We start from the raw sequence: 21,382 nt of genomic DNA, 5'->3' as shown, positions 1-21,382 counted from the left end.
GACTTAAAAGCTACCTCGCACCCGTGCTGGACCAATCACCATATATATACCCACCTAAGATAACCAACCATCTGCTAAAAAAAGAGAAAGAAGGAAAGACATCTGTTACCCCTCAGACACAAAATGGAGTTATTTTTTAACCGGGAAGCGTGCTTACTGCCAACCAATAATTATCAGATCTATCACCAGAAAAAAGCAAATCTCCCCCACCCCACCCACCCGTCATCCATCTTATGCCCCTTTCGTATTTGATGTTTGAATCGTCCGAGGAGAATGAGTTAAGTTACGCCACAAGAACCGGTTGGCGGAAGTTCCACCCAGCATCGATCAGTACAAGTAGTAACTAAGTAAGTTGACCCTTTTCCCCCGCAGTTCGCTGCATCGCCGGCATGTTCTGCATGCCGGAACTGTTCCCGCTCGCTAGCACGGACTGGATCGAAATTGATCAAGACATCTAGGCGATGTGGAGCTTACTGCGTCCGTTACATCGTAACTTACATACATTAACTACATAAGTTACTGGTGCTAAGGCAGTGCTAAGGCAGTGCTAAGGAGAAATTCAAGGGAAAGCATAACTAATTTAAATCTGGATATTTTCTCTTTAATGGTTTTTAAACCCACCAGTTTACGCCCTATCCTGCAGAGCGCACAAAGTTACCAGCTCAATTCTTTATTAATCGGGGTAGTTACAAATCAGCACCAATTGGCGTTTATTTAAGCTTAAATGCATATGATATTTTTCACAATTCAGAGCGTCGTTCTCAATATCCACGGTTTCCGTCAAGGGGTTTTCAATGTGTATAAATATACGTTTAAAGAACGCCTTAAACTATTTCGCATTTCTTTGAGCAGCGAACGCCTATCCCTTTCTATAATATAACTAACTAGCCACTCTTGTTCACTGCAATTTGATCCAAAAAAATCAGGGAGGGAGCACGTCAACCAAAATCATAAAAACGCAAAAACGAAGCGAGGCAGACATTAATAATAATGGCAAAATTAGGAAATGTTAGGAAACGAAACGAAAACAAAACAAAACAAAACAAAACAAAACAAAACAAAACAAAACAAACAAAAGAGAGACCTTATATCCCAACCTGTGCAAATATGGCAACTAAACCTAGCAAACAGACGAGGGGAATTGGTTAGCAGATTCGTGAGTGCCTCGATATCCATTCAGCAAGAAACAGAAAGATGCATAACAACATAAAACACACCCCGATAAAGAGCAACAGGTTTTGGGGCTGGCGAGCGATAGCCTGATTTAGGACAAATCGCTCCGCAATTGTTGCTCTAGCAGCTGTCGTTCCCACCCCCGCCCCTGACCCGTTCTCCCCTAATCCTCTTATACATCCTTGGTGAGACTTCTTGCCCAGCCATTTTCATACGCGATCTAAGCTGCATCGGAGACAAGGGAGCGGATTTGCCAGGGGCCTCCGTAGAGTCCAAGCTCGTAGACTCATCATAGTTCTCATCTGCTTTGATCTGGCGCATCGGGTTCTCCGGCCGGTCCACGGCTTCCTTGCCACTCCTGGGTTTCTCGTCGGTGGAATCGTTATCGGGATCATGACCAGGAGGAGGATCGTTTCCCCCTTCACTGTGGGCCGAAGCCGAATCTCCTAGAGTATGTGGACTACTAGGGTCATCGTCATCGTCATCGTCATCGTCATCGTCATCGTCATCATCGGGGTGTCCGTAGATATCATCCCTGTTCGCATTATGGCACTTCTGGCAATTGCATGCGGATTGGAACAGGCGCATGGCGTGTTGCTGCGAGAGCTCACGATTGGTGTATGGCAGGACGAGCTCGACGTCTGCTTCGATAGCTTTGCGTGCCCAGAGGATGATGCGATTCGGGATGACCGGGTCCCAATCCCACGCCACGTTGTGTGCGTCGCGGCAGAAGTGGTTGAACATTGCCACGCCAGGGAATAGATATAGAGTTCTGAACGTCGGGTTCAGCTGTTCTAGAGTGCCTTCCATACGACTGCGGGCCTGTTTGATTGCTTGCCCCTCTGCGGCGTCAGGCCAACCCCGTCGATGATGATCCCATGGAATAACATTGGGGACAAGCTTTCTGAGCACGGACTGGATCACCCAAGTGTCAAAAGTAAGGTCTCGGAAAATATCCACTCCCAGGCACATCAGGATATCGAAGGGGACACGAATATTTGCCGAGTAGGAAAAGGGGAAACAAGCATGCTCTTCTCCCGCAAACAGCGGCAACAGCTCGTCAATTTCATGCGCGAGGAGAGCTGGCCTATTGTCTGTCTTTCGACGATGAAGTGTAATGTCAAAAACTTCTCGAAGTAGCAGACTAAGGAGTGTTCCATGGCGTTCGTTTGTATACAATGAGCGCTCCGGGTTTCTCATTGAGTCATGCAGCCATGTCCAATCTTTCCCACAAGCGCGGTAATGATAGAGAGAACGGGCTATCTCTAAACATGACCGTGGCTTCTTAGCTGGCGGCGCGGCGAGCTCGGAGTCTGGAAGGTCTGTGCGTGATCTCTGTCTCTTTCTTGATGTTTTCTGCCCTAGCCCGGTTCCACTGCCTACTTCATGATCTCGGAGGCGTGTAGTCTGTGAACGGGTCGCCATCATAGCCGGAGCGGAGGATGAAGGCCCGGGTTCATCGTTTGCCCTGGCATCGTCATCTGTTCTGGCATCGTCATTTGTCCCGGCATTCTCATTTGTCGCGGCATCGTCGTTCGTTCCGACATCGTGGCTTGTTCCGGCATCGTGGCTTGTCCTAGCGTCGTCTCTTGGTGGAGGACACCAATATAACGGTTCCGAGGAAAGTCTAGAGCAGTCACAGATGTCTCTACTGATCTCTTGCTGGCCTGCTGCAGAAGGCTGCCTGACTAATTCTATCACCTCTGGCTTGATTTGTCTCGTGCAATTCTCGCAGCGATGCTCGGCCTTCCACGGCGGGCTAACAGTATGAAGATGACCTCTTATAGATGGTTCATCGACGTACACAATTTCTCTCTCGTGGATATCCCGGGTTGCAAAAACGCCAAGATTGCCCTCCTTATCTTTGTCAACAGCGATTTTTGGGACGGGGTTGTCCACCTGTGACTTGCCAATGAAATCTTGAGTTATCCTCTGCTTGAAAGCCGCAGCCGTCCTGTCGATATCTCGGGCACTATATGGGTAGTCTCGTATTGCAACATGGCCGTAATTGCTTTCGAAAAAATACTCATCAGCACTAGTCCCCTCCTCTTGCTTGCCAGCCTCCACGGAGGGCTGCAATCTATCCCATCTCCCCATAATCTCCTGCGCAACTCGATCCTCCCTTGATAGTTGTGCTAGGAATTGCTTCTCCACAGCTTCGTAATCCCACCAACAATGCAGACGAAATAAACTTAGGCTGATAATGTGGTGTGCGACTGTGCGAATGGCCGGAATGAAGAAATTGACTCCCTCCGGGCTCCGTAGAGATTTGATTGTGCGGGATCTGTTAACATCCGTTGCGGGTATCTGCAATACATGATTTTCGACTGCATCCCAAATTCGAACGTATAACCCTGGCTGTCGGCTCCGTAAGCGTGTTTCCGCCAACACTTCACAAAGCATCTGAGCACGGTGTGCATCTCCGACAGCAAGGTCAAAATATCCCATCTCATAATGAAGATATGCGCGGCTGATCCAGTAAGCAGGGTTGTAAGGGCTGAGAATTATAGCCCAGGTATATATATCCAAAGGTTTTAGCTCCGATTCGGCAGAAACTCTGATCATGAAGTCATTTCTGCGACTAATTCCCCAGTGCGATAGGTCTTCCCGAGGCAAAAGACTTTTTCTATTCCAAAACATCTCCTGTTCATAGTCATGCAATCGCCGGCGTAAATCTGCAACAAGGCCATTTGGATTTAAGTTTCGAGATCGTAGCTGCGCTTGGAGTCTCACCTTGGTCCAGAATCGATTGGTGAGAACATCGTAACCATCTATCAGTGTACGTGATGGAGGCCTATCGGGCGAATCCTCGCGATCAGCGTCGTTTTGATGAAATATCTGCGAATATTGCCACGGTTCACGCCCGTCCGTTTGAGGATTATATCTATATTGCGCATATTCATCGGTTGTGCGGTCGGGAAGTAACTTCCAATGAAAAATATTTTCGTAGACGTTTCGTACAAGAATGGTGTCCGTGGTATGTAAGTGTTCTGCATCTTCTGCCTCCGGACGGCTACGAAGTCTGTCATTTTCATTCCTGAGGCAAGAGTCCTGGGCTGACCAAAGCGTATATGCTTTCTGAGCGTCCGCTTGGGTCGGGATATTTCCCCATTCGACCTCATTAAATAGGTCAGGCCGGCCAGGGAAGTACGGAGGCGGTAATTCATGGTCAGCACCTTCGTTAACGGTTGACCCAGCTGCCTGCTGCTGCTCCGCCCTGGAGCTTTCGGCAGCCATAGGATCCTCAATGGGCAGGCTAGTTTCTAGGCTAGACTGTAAAATGTCTGGAGAAATGACAGTACTGGCGTTGGTGATAACGGTTGTTCGGACCCACTTGGGATTCTACTAGGAGTCGATAATAAATGTGATGATTAATGATGTGCTAGTTAGGGAGGGTTCCTCTGGGTTTTCATTGGCAATCTCAATGCATGAAACAGCAGAACTGAGCCCAAAAAAATCGAAACGCGGCGTAGCTTCCGCTATACAGTTGTGTGAAGGATTGGAACTGTCACAAGAGTGGAATGAGGGAAGCCAGGACATCCTGCGGTATTTGAAGCAGGAGAGATACTCGCAACATAAAGAACCGTCATTTTCAACAAGTGAGGGGATAATGGTCTCCCGAAACGGATCAGTGACAGTTACTTGACTCAAGCAAGTAACAAGACAAAAAACGTGTAGACAAGAGATTGCTTGCTACAAAGAAATATTTTTGTACCAACGGATATAGAAACGAAAAACAATGAAGAATTGCCCCTGTCAAGTGTTTTGAATATCAATCCAAACAAAAAGTAGCCAGTTTATCATTGTGTCGATCCTTAGTTGGGGTCAAAGAGGGAGAGAGTCAAATAATAGGGGCTAAAGATCATTTTCCAAGCCCATGTATGATTATTATTTTTAGGACTGATCCCCCTGGATGTCTGGTTTGTGAGGTGAAACAAAAGTCGAAATTGAACGAAGGTCATTTAAACCTGCTTAGCCTGTCAGCTATAACTCCAACCGTTTAACTAACTGAGCGGTCTGGTGGCCCGAAAAAGGCCAATGAAAAGGCCAATAATAATCTCAAGGACGGGAGGGAGGCCTACGTACGCAGAGATTCAAGGATATGGACTTCTCACAAGAGGGCAATCAGCTCATCCGTCTAGTATGATACTCCATAGAAGGATCAAATAGCTATTATACCTCAAGCGCTTGAGGGCAGATCAACATACCATACCGTCTGACGGCAGCAGCGTCTGTCTTTTGCAGAGACTAAGAGGAATCAAACATGATCCTCATGTCTCACCCCCTCGTTCAAATGAATGTTCCCTGCACTAGCTCAAACATGGCGCGATGGCTGAGCACCGCCATCAACGCCGGAGGTAACGTACGTTATGGAGCTTGCATCGTTAACTAGTTAGTTACTAGTTAGGCTGCTCTATTTCTGACGACAGAGCTCCCTTCCAAGGTTTTTCCACTGCCCAAACGACCCAGCCAAGTGCAAATTTGCATGAGGGGCATCGCATGCTTGATGCTGCCGACAGCGGCGACAGCGGCGACAGGGGGTTGTTAAGTAAGAGTGTCGACTGTCCCTCTCTCGTGTTGTTGAAGAATAGAATTGGATGTTGGGCGCGGGTTGGATTGGGATTGGGATTGGGATTGCGACCTGACCGACTCGGCAGTTGAGGTCACCTGTTCTGCTTCTTGCAGCCGCCAGCCGATCTTAAAAAACTAAGTTACGGAGTAGTTAGTTAGTTATACGAACGACCGCTTGTGGCTTCGTCTCCTGAGTTCAACCACCACCGCGCCTCCGCCATAAAAGCTCTGAGAGTCGCCGTGGTCTGTTTCCGCTTCCGCGCGCACGACGGAAGCGGCTGGGAGAAACAGGATATTTAGGAACCCGCTCGGCTACCCCAGCTTCTATCCATGGGCCATCCCTCGAAAGTTCCTTGCTCCCAGGATCCAAGGAGCCCCCTAACTTAGCAGAGCAGTAAGCTTTTTTCTCTTCTCCCGGCCAGAAGTTGCCATTTACTAAAACTCTCATGCAACCAGATATGTTTGGGTCTCAACCGCCCCAAATTCCACCCTTCTATTCTCCCGCTACGCCGCAACCTGAATGGCAGCAGCAGCCGCCGCCGCCAAATCAGGCGCTTGGTCCGCCCTGGCAGCCCGCGGACCATCCCCCGCCCCCGCCCCCTCCCCAACTTCCTCCTCGCGCGTCGCAATCAGGCGCCTCCTATAATCCGGGGACTTATGGTCCGATGCCAGGGGCGGGAAACTCTCCATCGTTAGACCAGAATATCCACTCAGGATTCTCTCGTGGTGGTGACACTTCCGCATGGGGTGTCAGGTATAACCAGCAGCAGCAGCACCAGCGGCATCAGTCCAGCCTCCATGGACATCAGCCCACAGGTCCGCCGCTACCGGTATGTCTAATTCGTTTTAAAGAAGAATATTTTGGTCATTTTAAAAGCTGACCTTAGAAACCTTTAGCCCCGCCCCTCAAGCGCGCTTGATCAATTGCAGTCGCCATCGCAATCGCAATCGCCTGCACAGTCCACTCCATGGTCCGCACCCGTGCCCGCGTCTACTTCTCCGCCCCTATCAAACCAACAATTTTACCCACAGACCCTGTCGATGAATGTATCCGAACCTCAATCTTACTATCCGCACCAGCAAGGTCCTTGGCAGACGTTCCAAGATCCCAACTTCCAGAGTAATCAACCAATTCCACCTCCCCCACCACCTGTGCCGCCAGCCTATCAAGTAGAGCAGCAACAACTCTCCCAGGGCTGGGCGTCACAGCCATCATATTCTGACAAGCCCCCAATCCATCACTACGACCCCCCGCAACAACAACAGCACCCGCAAACCACAACCTCTGGGCCGTCTGTGTTAGGTCAATATGCCCCTGCAGGAAATGGAGTTCATGATCAGCCTCAGACTACTCCTCCTGCAGGCTTTACAGCCGCTTTATCACCTCCAACAAATCATGCGAACATCTATGCGCCTCCATTAACTCCAACATCAGCTGCTCCTGTTACTCCTCTCTCCCCTCCTGTGGTGTCCAGTGCATCGGTATTAGGTTCGGGCGGCCCATCTGACTGGGAGCATTTTTCTGCCCGGCATGATGAAATCGATGACACAGCTGCCTTCAATTTCAAGTGTGACGTGCCTCCCAAAAAGGCTAATACTTTTGAGCTGCCTTCGGAAACGTCTCCACATCCCTCGAGTGGAGGGAACAAGCGGGCTCAAACACATCCCGCAGAAAGCCCACAGAGCCATACAACGGCCGAATCCATCAGAAGGCCTTCTCCTAGTCCACCAGTTAGCCCAGCCACCTACCCAAGAGATGGTCCTGATAAGCCCCTACCACTCAACCGAGTTGATAGTGTAACTTCGTCCGTAATTTCGACAGACGATTCTACGATAATAGATGGAGTAATCCAAGCGTGGTCCAATCCAGTGCCACCGAAAATACTTCCACTTGACACAACGGCGGCTAAAGAAAGGACTCTATCGTCTTCATCTCATACCTCTGAACAACTTCACATTCCATCTCCTCTTACCCCCCGCCCTCATACTCCCAGGCATGAGAGTCCCCAATCAACAACTCCCAAGGCGGACCAGGCAGCTCCAAAAACTATAATAAAGGTTGTCGATCTGTATGAAGACCTTGATCCTTGGTATAAGTCTTCTTTGAGCCGATATGTTACAATGCTGCGGAAGGAAATGGCTGCCGAATCAGACCAAGAGAGGTTCAAAATTTTTACCCATTTTCTCAATAAGGAAGCTAAGTTACGTGAAATCCTATATGGCATTGAAGACGCAGCGAGCACTCTAAATACCAGACCATCGAGGAATCTTTCTGTCAGAAGGCAATCCTTAACCATACCGGAATTAAACACCTCCAAACTTAGCGTCCCATTGGAAGAGGGAGATGACGTAATAACCTACAGTCCAGGTGGCCGACCGATACTTGCTTCCGCGCTGTCTGCGCATGGACAGGTAGGAGGGAAACCAGTGGGAGGGACAACCGTAGGAGACGGCCTTCATCGATCAGCATCTCACCCAACTCCACCCTTACAAACTCGAATCCGGCAGAGTAGCTTTGCTTCGAGGGATGGTATCGGCGCAACTTCTCGTCGAAACCCCATAGCGAATTTCCCCCGATCAATATCTGTTCCCCCTGAAGCTAGCACGGCCGTTGCACGTAATCAGAGTCTGGCCCCACTCTTGAGCCAACCGACGAGACCAGTCTACACGCCATTCCGTTACGCTGAAGGGCCGCAAGGGGGCTCGGGACCACTGACTTTCGATCGACCCGCATTTCAGGCATATTCTGCTTTGAGACAAGCATCCGTCTCCAGTGGCCGAACACTCTCCCACCCAGCTGCCAATTCCTTTAGTCCAGGCTCCACAGAGCGCCCATCCATTGGGAAAGGGGAACACGGTGAAACGTTTATCGGGCTTATTAGGGAGAAGAGCGTCGCTTATAGAGGGCGACATAAGAGCTCTGACCCTCATTCAAAATTGTCAGGGGAGGCATCGTTGGTAGGAAACAAGAGAACAATCTTTGACGCTCTGCGAGAAATGGTTCCTATAACGCTCCCGAACCCAGCTGCGAACCCCGATGTCATTGAACTCCGCAAAGAACTAGAAGCTGTTCAGGATGATTTCGACTTCATACAAGAATCCATCAATGCATGGGATGAACAGGCACGTGCCAGACGGCCTGAACTGGACCGCCAGCGTCGAGTGAGACAGGAGGAATCCGAGCACCATATCGATGGCCTTTTTAATGATAAGGAGATCGGTTATTCGGATATCAATGTCTTAGAGGATGAGTTTAGGGAGACTGAAGCGCAACGACAACTGACTGAAGAAAGGAAGGAATTTGAAAACTACCTCGAAAATATTTTTAATCCGATAGAGAGCCGGCTGAAGGACGATATTTCCAGGCTCCAAGCCCAGTATGATCGAGCTATCGACATGCTCAATGCGGATACCGCAACAAGTGACCTTCTACCAGGTTCGCCAAAGACGACAAAGTATGAGCTTTCACACATAATGCAGATCGCCGTAGAACTATTCCAGAAGCTTGAGGTTCGATACGCCAAGCAAGCGGAAGCGGTCCTAGAACGAGAAAGGCGGCGTAAACAAGCCGAGCGCAGATACTACGTTTTCCTCGGGGAGACGTCGGCCCTCAAGCAGCTGGATGAAGATTTTGATGCCATGGAAACAAACAACATCCTGAACGCTGCGAAGGAAAAGGACAGCCGCGCAAATACCCTCATGGACGCCTTTGACGATGCCAGCATGCGTGGATTGGGCGAGAACCAGGGCCTACTCGACGACATCGCCGGCAAGGCGAAAAGGATCAATGCACAATACATCAATATCCTGGGCAAATTGCCCTCTGACATCGAAGAGATAATGGCCTCCGCCCTAGCCGTCGTCAAATACCTCGGCACAGACTCCGAATCCATCCTGCAGAGCTTCGGCGCAGCGGACCGCGCGCTGAACGAGGCAGACTACGAGCTCTCCGTCTCAGAAGCGCGCGGCTCCAACGCCGACCCAGACATCTTCCACCGTCTCGAAGAGGAGAAAAAGAAAGAAGACGTCAAGATCCACGAAGACCTCCAGACGCGCCTCGATAGCGTGCGCATGGGCCACGAGGCGCTAATGGCCAACCTTCGCGAAGCACTAAATATCATCCGGAGAGTAGGGTCTAGCCTGTCCGCGCCGAATTCTAGTGGGGATGTTCGGAAGGGCCTGCCGCGAGCATCATCATCGTCCCCACCTCCCCCGGTCCCTTCTATGCCTCCAATCGCCGAAGGACCCCCTCCCGTCCCTCCAAAGACCCCACCTGTACATAGCCCTGGGGCAGTGGAGGATGAGCAGCAACAACGACATCGGAAGGCGTTGGAAGATGCCAAAAAGAGAAATGCAGCGAAGGGGATTATTCGATGAGGACGTCCTCATTTTTTGGATCTCGTTTCATCCCATTTATGTCAATTTGGTTTTGAAAGCTTTCTAATCTCGTTCACCAGGCCGTTGGAGCGTTGATTGTTAGTTACTTGCTTATTTTTGTCACGTTTCTCAAATTTGACATTTGAGGGTTTTTCTACTATTCTACTATACCTTCTATTCGTTCTCAGTTATATTTATTTTTTTTGTGTCTATTTTATTTTGTTTTATTTTTTACTTGGCGCAGTAAATACCCCCCCGACATGCCTTTTGACCCTTTCAGCGATGTTTTCCTTTCTTTCTTGCCTTGCATTTTGTGAGCGACATCTAGAGCTCATGATTTATACGACATGACCTGGTGTATTTATGCCTTATTCTTTATTATTAATGTTCTTTATCTCTTATAGTACGTACACCTCCTTTTATACCATTTGCCTTTTGTAATTTGGCCACCACTGCCTGCAGCTGCGTTTTCTACCTTGTGTTGATATCCTCTAGTCGAGGTGAGATGGCATGTTGATGCAATTTATTGTTGTTGTTCTGTGCATAACTTACCCGCTTCTTGGATTCCCTTCGTATTCTAAAATTAGCTGAACAGTTTTGCGACTGGATAGCTACTATTCATTGTTCACAAGTAATTCTGTTATTCCCAGCGACCCCCATCTGTCTATGGGTACTACACTCTATGCTTCTATAGAATAAGGATAGTTAGAAATGCCGAGTCATAAGCTGCTATTCCCTTTCTTCACTTCACTTCAGTTATTAAAAAAATAACCATAATAATAAGCTTTCCGACGTTCCTGCGCCGTCGATCAGTCGGCAGCTCGCACCGCACGCAAAAAACGTGAAACAAGGAGCTTTTACGAGGGGCGGGGGCGCAGGGGGGCCGTGTCGTGTGGGGTTCTTGTTCTTGTTCTTGGATTGCATTCCTCGAAACGAAATACTCCTCAGCACAGCCCAGGGGAAGTCAACCTTGCGGGGGAGTTCCAAGCAAAATTGAGAGGGAAGCCTTTGTGTGTATGTGTTTCATTTTTATTGTGTTTCATTTTTTCATTTTTTCATTTGTTATTTTTGGGTTCTTCAGGTGGCTGCATGCCCTCGTATCTACAGACTGTTTCTATATTCAGCATTCCAAGCATTCCAAGTTCCGAGACGCTTGGAAAAGCTTCAAATAAAACTTTGCTTCCATGACGTAGTATTTCATTTTTTTTTATTATTCCTTAAGAGAGAAAACATCCAGCCTTGGCAGGCGGCTAACTCGCGATTTCTGCACGGGAGGTGGTAAGATAAATGCTATCCACTTGAGGAGTTGGAGGTTCTGTTTTGTGTTGGGGATAAGAAGAAAACAAGACAACTGGGGATAAGAAGAAAATGGAAAGAGTTAAGCTGAATCTAGATAAACCAAAGGGCTTCAAAGCCAGTCGGAAAAATTGCCGCTGACAGACAGCCTTGATTGATAGGATAAATAGCATGAGATCTTGAGGCTCGGTGCCAGATAATGGAATGTGGGCCTGAGAAAAAGAATTTTATAAGCCATACGCAGCTACCCGCCATCTTCCCCCAAACGACGAAAGCAACTCTCGCCGATTCCGGACCCCCTTCTTGGAAATAGCGCGAAACCACACCGCATCCGCCCGCCCTGGCCTTGTAATAATGTCTTCTTGGTTGCCTTGAGCGAGATGAAGTCGAAATGCTGGTGATTCTGAAGCTACAAGCATTCTGCTTGCCGCCATGCGAATGTCATTGGCTTTTTATGCAATGGCGGTGCGGCGACAATGGAAGATATGCCTCGCAGGCGTCAGCGATGCAGATCATCCCTTGAGCCCAAACGAGGCCGACCTTTTCCATCAAGTAGACTCTTTTTTTTTTTCTTTTTTTTTTTTTTTTTAAGTTTATATTCAGCAGCACGGACACAAGCCAGCGAGGAATCCACGACAAAGTCGCGTAGCCTTTTTCAACTTCGCCTAGTTCTTTGCAGATGTTTCCTTCAGGCGTAGCAATAACTATTCGTAACTAGTTAACGATCACATGAGCTAGGATAATTTCAGTGTGGCTTTACACTCTCCCCAAAATCGATCGGGGAACATATTTACTCCGTACTAAAGTTTAAGACGGTTCTCTCTCTGATTCATGCATGCCGGGCCGTTGAGGAAGTTGGCGAAGCCGAAGCCCCCAAGCACAAGCCTCGTTGGGGTTGTGCTCCCTTCGTATTTGGTGGGTTGGAGTCCAATCGGGAGGCTTGGGGCGGCTGGCTGAGGGCTAGTGAGTTAGGCCATGAGCGGGCAATAACGAACGCGGGATTGGGAGGAATGGGAATACATAGCATCGCAATCGACGACGTTTCGTCAGCTTTTTTTTATATGTCAAGATATCAGATACCGAGTATGTATGTAGATACGATACGGAGTACTTACTATACACATATCATATCAGATGGATTGATAATCGGCATAAATGAAAGTTAATCGTCGCAGAGCCTCAGAAGCGATGTGTAAGTTACCCGTCATAGCCGTTACCAGTACGCGTTAGAACATCCAACTTTTCTCCGCCCGCCATCTGCCACTGGCTGCCAGCCATGTGCCGTGCCCCGCAGCGCCTAGGCCGGTTGCGGCTTGCAGCTAGCTCCCAGCTGTGCCCAGTTGCGCTCGGTGGTCCCCAAGTGCGGCGATGGCGGTGATGCAGCTGAGCCTCAATTTTTGTGGGTGGTGTAATATATTTCAATACATGTATATACCGTACAGAACCAGTACGCGGCCTCCGTTGTCCGTCTCCGTCCTGCCAGTATCACCAACCACACCAACCACACCCACAAACAACATCCACAACATCCACAACATCCACAACATCCACCACAACCTCCAAACATCCCATGCCCAGCATCGCTATCCCAATTCCCCCGCGCCTGTGCCGTGCCTGTATTGTGTCTTTCTTCCATACAATCTCCCAACCAATTCGTGGTTTGCTTCGTCCCCCTACTACTGGCGCTGAGTGCACCACAGCCAGCCCCTTTGTGCGCTAACTACTCTGCTCTGCCCTCGCTCTCGCCCTCGTTTCATCTCCCCCCTCTGTGCCACCCTCTGCTGGCTGGTCTTCCTTGCTCTCCCTCCCATATCTCTCCCTCTGGAGATGGTGCTGCGTCCCATTGCTCTCCAACTATATACCTCTCATCAGCGGAACTACTGAACTCTGGGCTCTGCCATCCCACCCGACTGGACCGACCCCCCTGGATGCCTTTCTTCCCACGTCTCTCTGTCTGCCAGTCCCCGTGACCGCCCAACAGCCTCAAGGTTCCTCCTTCTCCTCCTCCTCCTCCTCCTCCTCCGCCGCCGCCGCCCGCCGTTCTCCTGTCAAGTTCTCCTCGCCGACCCGACCAGACAACAAGCGGCGCTATCCCCAGATCGCCCTAACTTCTTCACACTTGCATACACCTTTTTGCCTTTCTTCTTTCTCCTCGGGTCTCTTGTTCTTCCTGCTCTTCTCTCCTTTTCGTCTTCTTTTTCCTCCTTCGTCTAATTAATATTATCTATGGACACATCCCTCTTACTTCTTCCAGCCTTCAGCCGCTTCCACCTATCCTGGCTGGTTAATCCTCCCACCACCGCCTAGCCCAACCCATAGACGAGGGCGAAAACCAGAAAAAAAAGTCCCGGAATTCCCTCAGCTTGCGCCACACTGCCACCGCTGGTTTCATGCGCTTCCACCCACCCACCCTATCAACCCACCCACCGTCCCAAAATCCAGTCTAGTTGAAGAGTTCCTGTGCTCTTGATTTCGTATGTTGTTTGTTCTTTTTTTAATCCTTGCGCGCCGATTGATCAGCCTCGTCTCTTCGTCTTTGGTTTTATCTACCTGTTGTTTTCCCTGTTCCGTGCCAGTTTGCTTGTTTTCCTTTTGTACTTTCTTAACTCCACATTTTTGGCCCTGCCTCCCTCTTCGCATTTGAATACATCCATGCTAGCCCTTTGCCTTCCCTTCATTTACTATTTTTATATCCTGCTTGCCAATTCGGCCTACGCCTCTTGGTAGCTTTACCCCATTTGGAGGACAGGTGGTCATCCTCTGCCTTCTTCTCCTGTTTACCTCCCGGCCTCCTTTTTTTTATATTACTGTTTGGGATTCCCAATCCGCTCCAAGCCCGCCTCGTTCGCTTCACCACTTCCTTACGCCAGAACACTCGCGTGCACACCTATTCTAATCATCATCACTCACTTGAAGCTGACATGACCTCTGCATTAGCCGCTCGTGTTGTCGCCCTCGAGAGCGTGAATTCTCATCGACATCCCGTCTTGCACGGTTCTCGCGCTCAAAGCCACATATTCATGGATGGTCCTGTTCATCCAAGTTCGGACCCAATCACCTTCCACAACCCTCTCTCTCGAACATCCACATCAAAAAATCCTGTCGTATCGTCTTCATCTTCCACCGTGGCCAAACAAGGCCCCATATCGTTCCTAAAATCTGCGGAACCAAAGGTTTCATCTAGTCTAAGCTCGATTGCCAGCGCGGGACTGCGCACTTCACCCTCCCCAATCATGGCCACGACCTCACGGCTCTCGCCGCAACCAGCGACAGCCAGTGACATGAATCGTCGTGACGGATCGCGAGAGCGCGCTTCTGTCCAACAGACTAGCCAACAGAATCCCAGAGATGCCGGAAGCTCCAACGCAAATGCGCCAACCGAAATCAGAGACAACGCCCATGATTCGGCGACCTCGGCATCAACGGAGCCCGTGGTCGTTGCTCAGAAATCGGTTCATATATCTGCGAACGACCCAAGGACGGATAGTCATATACGACGGGCAAGCCCAGCCGGTGTGTCGGACACTTATGATGGCGGAGAAAGTATGGGCACGACCACCACTTTGATGAACAGCAGAACTGTTGCCAGTCCTGGCCCTATTGAGGAACCCAATCTCATGGAAAACGAGCGGTCGCGCCGCAGAGAGGAAGATATCATGATGGAAGAGGGGAACAAAGCTTTCTCCTACCCAGTCCCGATGCCCGCATCAAGCATTAACGATTCCCGACGGGGAATGAGCTTGCCACATGCTGGCTTTAACAAAGGAAGTCCACGTTCTCCATCCGCGAAGAAACATAGATGTCACCACTGCGCAACGGAATTTACTCGCCACCATAATTTGAAGAGCCACCTACTCACCCATAGTCAGGAGAAACCATATGTTTGCCAGACGTGTCAATCTCGGTTCCGGCGATTACACGACCTGAAGCGCCATACAAAACTTCACACTGGAGAGCGCCCACATATCTGCCCGAAGTGTGGACGCCGATTTGCTCGAGGTGATGCATTAGCGCGGCATAACAAGGGCCAAGGCGGTTGCGCAGGGAGACGTTCTAGTCTAGGTAGTTTCCTTGGGGATGAGGAATACGGCGATGGAGGCGGCCCTGTTGGAGAAGATGGAATGGAAGGCCTTATGTACACCGAGCCAGACCGCATGGATGAAGAGGAGGAGAAGCGCATGAACATGCCCAGTATTAAAAAACACAATCCTCCAGATTCTATGCAACGGACATCAAGCACAGGTGGTGGGCACGTAACTTTCCAATCTCACCAATCTAGCACTTACCCGCCATTAGCAGCCGGGAGACCCTCTCAAGGTAGCCTCTTCCCACCCGTTACTAGCCACCCCGGCTCCAGCTCATCCCCTTCCCCTATCTCACAATCCGGGAACGTCTCCTTCCCTCCCGGAGGCTCCAATAGCTCTTCATTAGCTTTTAATACCCAACAACCACAACCGCAAGGCCACTCAAGCTCTGTTTTCGCACATAACAATATCTCGGAAAGCCCCAAGCCGCTATCACCAAACGTCATGCCCACACGTCAACTAAGCCATGGGTCGGATCATAGTGGGCAACAGCATTCGCGTGGTGGAGGCCTTTCGCCGAGTTTGAAACCCCAATACCAGCCGCAACAACAACAGCAACAACAGCAGCAATTTGGCCGAAACGGTGCCCCCGGGACAAGCAGCGGGCCAGCACAGATTCTCCCCGCACCGCAACCCGGTGCACCGCAACTCCCACTGCCGCACAGCCTTAATAACCCAGACACGCGGTTCCCGCTGCACAGTCCCAACCCCAGTCAATCGCAATCACAGTCACAACAGAGCCTTCACTTGCCATCCCATCACCACCACCATAGCCACAGCCACAGTCACAACAACAGCATCAATGCAAGCCCGAATCTAAGCACCCTCGATAATAACGCTAATAATAATAACAACCTCTTCTCCCGACAACGACAGTTATCATCATCATCGCACCACTCCAACGCCGGCGGCGGTTCTGCACCTCCTCCAGATAGGGTATGGTCGTACGTACGTTCGCTGGAAGACCGCTTGAGTGGCCTAGAAGAAGAACTCGTACGGTTGCGGGAGCAGCTTGTTGCACCTAGCAGCGGTAATACTGGTGTTGGTGCTGGGAATGTTGCGAATGGTGCGTAGGATATGGACTACATGATTAGATTTTTTGGATGAGGTGGAAATTGGGGTAGGGGTAGAGGGAAAGGTTTAATGAGCTACCTGTCACATATTATTCGTATTATTATCATGTCTGCCCTGTTCGTCTGCGGGATGTTCTTTTTCTTTTTCATTTTTTTCCCTCATACATTCTGTTTATTCATCAATCTACTTATCTATCTTGTTTATTGAAAACTACGACTTCACTTTTTCTCTGTGTTTTATTTTCTTCATTCCCTTTTTTTGGACATGTGTGAAAGAGTACAAAACTTCTTTTGATCCTCCTCCCCTTTCCCTCCCTCTCTTCTCTTTGCCTTTTCTTTGATACAAGCGCTGTGGTAGCTGGTTGGTTAAGAGGCGGCAAGCCGATATGCGTTCTTCATTTTCATTTTCAATTTTTCTTTTAGTTTGATTTTGTATTAGCGTATCTTTTTTTTATAACTTTCATATACTTTTCCCCCTCGTTTCTTTCTCATTATCATCGTCCTGTCCTCCTCGTCACCCACCCACTGAGCACCCTCAATTCTATGCTTCCACTCCCTTTGCTTCTTTCATCTGTTCTTCGCTGCCATTTATTTATTTCTCTCACCCTTTTCTTGATGCTTGTTGGCTTGTTTTGATAGCATGGAGGCTCGACTGGGGGAGCTGTTCCTCTCTTTTCTCTTTCTATTTTGTCCTCTTCTTCATTCCCTCCACCTCATTATCACCTCTTCTCCAAACTTATTTACATGTAATTGGGTATCAATATGCACGACCCTTATACCCTGTAACACCCTTTTTCTCTCCTTTGCGATACTTCTACAAAAATTCGACTACAACTATTTTTACCCCTTGTCTCTCTTTCCTCCCCCTTTTGTATCTTTTTCCCTATTTACATTTACTTTTTATATACCACTCACACTATACCCTTTCGTATCTCTTCTCTCATTTTGCCATTCTCTTCTTCATTTTCTTCGAAGCTATTATTTTCTTTTCTTTATCCTCTCTACAAATCTTCTCTCATCTCAATTGGGTGGCCGTCTTCTTTTCTCGTTCTAGCATGAGTTGTTTAGTGTTATGTATAAATGCAATCCTTGTCTTATTTCACCGTCAACGATTTTCAGGGGGAGATTGACAGCTACCCATTCTCTCAGTGTATGTATGGCCTTTCTTTTATTTATTTATTTAATTTATTTATCTATTATTTTATCTGTCTATCTATCTATTTATTTATCTATTATTTTATTTTATTTTATTTTTATTTTTTGATATATTTTTCTTATTGCTTAACCCCGTTTCTAAAGTGTGAATTAGACTAGTTATCTATCAATAAGCCCGTAGTATATAAACTTGAGAGGGCAGATGGCAGTTAACGGACTACTAACCCCGGGCTATGCATAATCGAGGCATACTTTATGTTTATGGGAACGGGTATATTGATTGGTACAAAACCCACAATGTAGGCGTGGTTTGACATCCTTCGCATGGTATGCGCAAGGACAGGTAAGCCAGACCGGTGATGGGAGCATATGTTGAAGGGATATTTGAATGACTAGTTTTGTCAATATTTTATGGCACTAAACATTGTCCAACGTTATTGACGAGAAGGAGGAACAGGTGAAGAAAATATCAAGGCTTCAACGAAGATTGGAGGAAATATTCAAATTTATCTACGGCATAATTAAGCAACATTGTAAACTTCAACCCCTAGCACTAAGAAAATTTAAGATAACCATACCATACCCCCGTCATACCCTCACGGAGCCAACTCCGCCGCTCAACCCCATCCTACGTACCCACCTTCTTAGCTCTTTTCTCATCAGCCCACTTCAAAAACAGCCCCACGTCCCTCGCGATGGCATCTGGAATTGCACTGTGCTGCAAAAACTCAGGAATCCACCCTCTAGCCTTGGAGGACGTAGCCATTACCCACTCGATCTTACCCGGCGCGGCACTGTCTTTCGTATCTGGGAGAATCCGGACCAGCTCGACTGAGACGTATTTTCCTCGAACGGCATCTTTGGGCAGAGAGAGGGAGGGCGGAATAGCAGAGAAGTGTATGGGGAGTTGAATGTTTATGAAACCGGATGGTTGGGTTGTTGAGGCGGAGTCTGAGGATTCCGGCGGGGTGAAGGCGGTTATTACCATGGCGAGGAAAACGCGCGGGGAGATGAGATTTGCCGGCTGGAAAGTGTGGGTTACGAGGCTGACTGTGCGTTTGTTAGGTAGCCTGAACTGATAGAATATGGGGGCTTGGTGGGTAGGGGCGGGAGGGGTTCTAGGATTGTCAAGTAGGATGGATGGATGAAATTATTGCGTGGAGTATGCTCACGGCTAGCTTCCACTCCACTCCAGCCACCCTCAACCTCCACTCCACTACAGTCCCATTTCGCAATGTCTTCTAAAGCAGTGATGTTCGGCTCGTACTCCATCTCATTCAGCAAGTGATCATCTTTCAAGCCCTGGACAAATTCTTGGAACGATGCAGTTCCCTTCGCAGCGCAGTTGTCAAGAACAGTTCGACGAGCGAACCATTTATCTTCCTTATCGGCCGCTGCTAGGCTCTTGCTAGTCAACGGTGTATAGTTGATGGAACCGGAAGATACTTGCACTTGCGCGCTCGAAGGGGGTGAGGCGCGAAGCTTGGGGTTCGTGGTGAATGATTTTCCTGGGACTGTGGTAGTTAGGAACTCAAGAGCCTGCGTGAGCGCAGCTTGTAGGAATAGTGGGAGTGGAGGGCGGGAGTCAGGATTTCCGCCATCTTCTGAAGGCGGGAAGGGATAGGGGATAGATTCATGAGCGGGGATTTCCGACGGCGGAAGAGATGTAAGATGAAGTAAAAAGGGGATTGGGGAGGGAGACATGACTGCGTAGTAACCGAGCAATTGTGGTTTATTTCAAGTTGTTATCAAAGATATGGAATACATACAGTATTGCTATCTCTCGACATGTTTGTTGCTAGATCTGTACACAATAATTTCAGGAGGTTTGTTGCGGCCGTTAGCCATATCTCCGACTGGGTTCGGAGTTTAGGAACCTAAGTTAACTATTAACTACGTAGTGCTAGGCGGGGCGTCTAGCCCAGTTCCGCGCGTGGCAAGTTGCGCTTAAGGCGGAAAAGTGGAAACCAGTGCCTGTGGGAGCCTCCTTTTTTCCCATCCGACCCTTAAACAGAAGTCATGGCTGTTCATCCTCCCCTGAGTATAGCTGCCGGACATATTCAAGCCGTTCCATAACTTTCAGAGCAAGGCCGCTATGGAAAATGAATCTGATGCTGATTTTTCTAGATACTAGGCCTAACAAAGCTTATTGAGGCCCAAGCAACCAATCCATATGGCTATAAAAATCTCCAATGCGAAAAGGAGACGGCTCGTTCCAGCAACGTTAGCGCTTTAATTGTTATCATGCCAACCGAAATAAGTGCGAGCACGTGTGAAATATTCTCTTATACACCCCTACACGAGTCGTTAGACACTGCACCCGGTCCCCCTAACCGCAACAGCTGATAATCAACCCGCTGAATCCGTCAATAGAGGAGGAGGAGGTTTCCGCGCAAACACCACATGGAACGGAAGATACGAATGGATCGAGGAATCCTCCACCGACTTCCTTACTTCGACATTGAAGACTTCCACCTCCTCCAATGTCCAGCCAAGTGCTTTTGTGAAGGGCTTCATGCTATCGCCTTGCAACCCATCACTGATCAGACAGCGATGATAGAAGCCGATTCTCTTTAGCGGTTTGCTTTTCGGCCAAGTGCCGATGGGCACTTTGAACGTTTGCTCGTTGATATTCGTAAAGCCGGCGTCACGGATGTAATTTGAGTGTTTTCTCGGGGAGAGGAGATCAACGTTGAATTTGGCAAGTCCTTCTCTCATGAGACGAAGCCAGTGGGCAAATGCGTAGTCGTCTGGAATGGTGTCATCGTCGCATTGGGCTTGATAATAAAGTTCTTGAATTTCAATCCACCCTCCTGGTCGCAGTTTACTGTAGGTTGACCAAATCTCATTAGGATTGGGGAACTGGTTTGACTATTCACTCTTGCATAATGGCGATAGGGAAATGACATACCTATATGCAGTTCTAATGAGTTTTGGAAAATTCTTGATTGCTGCGGCAAGATGCCGAATATGGATGAAATCGAAGTGATTATCTGGCTGGAGCCACGGGCATTCCGCATCATCGACCATAAATCTCACATTTGGAGGAACCCAGACTGGTTGTATGGGGCTTAAATCGATGCCCAGGACACTGGCGCCGGGGTATTGATCACCCACTGCCGTCAAATATGGGAAATTAGCATTCGGAAATTTGACATATAGAGCATATAAATTAAAAAATAAAATGAAGAATAAGATCATACTATCAATCGCCCACACGCCTGTCCCGGTTCCTATGTCAATAATCCTATGTGGACTCTCAAGAGGCGCGTAATGCAACTTTCCCCCGCACAGGTTGACAATCATAGAATGCTTCATGTCTTCCCGCTCCTGCTCCAACTCGTCGTTTGGAAAGAGATACGCGCCCTCGTGAAACTTATGGAACCTGCGCCCATGTTCAAAAACGTAGTCGCAAACACTTGAAACGAGTGACGACGAGATGGTTGGCTCAATATCCGAGGCATATCCATCGTCACTTGCCTCGTTTTCGTCATCGCTAAGCTCGATGGCTGTCACCGCGTGCAGAACAGCTTCATCAGGGTCCTGTGAGTGTCCGTTAGTAGTTTTCTAGTAGTAGCTCCGCAGGGGAACTAGAAAGTGTAATTATCACGCTTGCCATATTTTTGGAGCTTTGAGCGACATCAGAAATGG

At 48.7% G+C, this 21,382-nt stretch overlaps 4 protein-coding genes across 5 annotated transcripts; 1 reads left to right on the top strand and 3 right to left on the bottom strand.

Annotated features, from left to right (window-relative positions):
* Positions 1-647: 647 nt before the first annotated feature.
* Positions 648-5,978, bottom strand: BDBG_07981 (SAP domain-containing protein). Its single transcript, XM_002621717.2, has 2 exons — positions 5,260-5,978; positions 648-5,141 (listed from the first exon to the last, which is right to left on the bottom strand). The coding sequence occupies exon 2, from the start codon at positions 4,408-4,410 to the stop codon at positions 1,294-1,296; it is 3,117 nt and encodes a 1,038-aa protein (XP_002621763.1). The 5' UTR covers positions 4,411-5,141; positions 5,260-5,978; the 3' UTR covers positions 648-1,293.
* Positions 5,634-12,485, top strand: BDBG_07979. 2 transcript variants are annotated; one of them, XM_031723338.1, is made up of 4 exons: positions 5,677-6,139; positions 6,202-6,575; positions 6,643-11,499; positions 11,580-12,265. In XM_031723338.1, exons 2-3 carry the CDS (start codon positions 6,204-6,206, stop codon positions 10,120-10,122), a joined length of 3,852 nt encoding a protein of 1,283 aa, XP_031580483.1. In that variant the 5' UTR covers positions 5,677-6,139; positions 6,202-6,203; the 3' UTR covers positions 10,123-11,499; positions 11,580-12,265. The 2 variants fall into 2 exon arrangements, with proteins under 2 accessions (XP_002621761.1, XP_031580483.1); XM_002621715.2 differs by having other exon boundaries at positions 5,634-6,139; positions 6,643-12,485.
* A 5,767-nt stretch (positions 12,486-18,252) lies between these two features.
* Positions 18,253-19,435, bottom strand: BDBG_07977 (uncharacterized protein; the record flags this gene model as incomplete). Its single annotated transcript, XM_002621713.2, has 3 exons — positions 18,253-18,284; positions 18,368-18,781; positions 18,904-19,435. The coding sequence occupies 3 exons, from the start codon at positions 19,433-19,435 to the stop codon at positions 18,253-18,255; spliced, it is 978 nt and encodes a 325-aa protein (XP_002621759.2).
* Positions 19,436-20,080: 645 nt separating this feature from the next.
* On the bottom strand, positions 20,081-21,350 carry BDBG_07976 (uncharacterized protein; the record flags this gene model as incomplete). The annotated part of the gene is made up of 4 exons (XM_031723337.1): positions 20,081-20,558; positions 20,643-20,847; positions 20,935-21,274; positions 21,342-21,350. The coding sequence occupies 4 exons, from the start codon at positions 21,348-21,350 to the stop codon at positions 20,081-20,083; spliced, it is 1,032 nt and encodes a 343-aa protein (XP_031580482.1).
* Between the last annotated feature and the right edge of the window lie 32 nt (positions 21,351-21,382).

This window comes from Blastomyces gilchristii (assembly GCF_000003855.2).
Source record: "Blastomyces gilchristii SLH14081 genomic scaffold supercont1.21, whole genome shotgun sequence".
Lineage (NCBI taxonomy): Eukaryota > Fungi > Ascomycota > Eurotiomycetes > Onygenales > Ajellomycetaceae > Blastomyces > Blastomyces gilchristii.
Note: the sequence above shows the minus strand (reverse complement) of the source record. Positions and strands in the feature narration are given on the sequence as shown.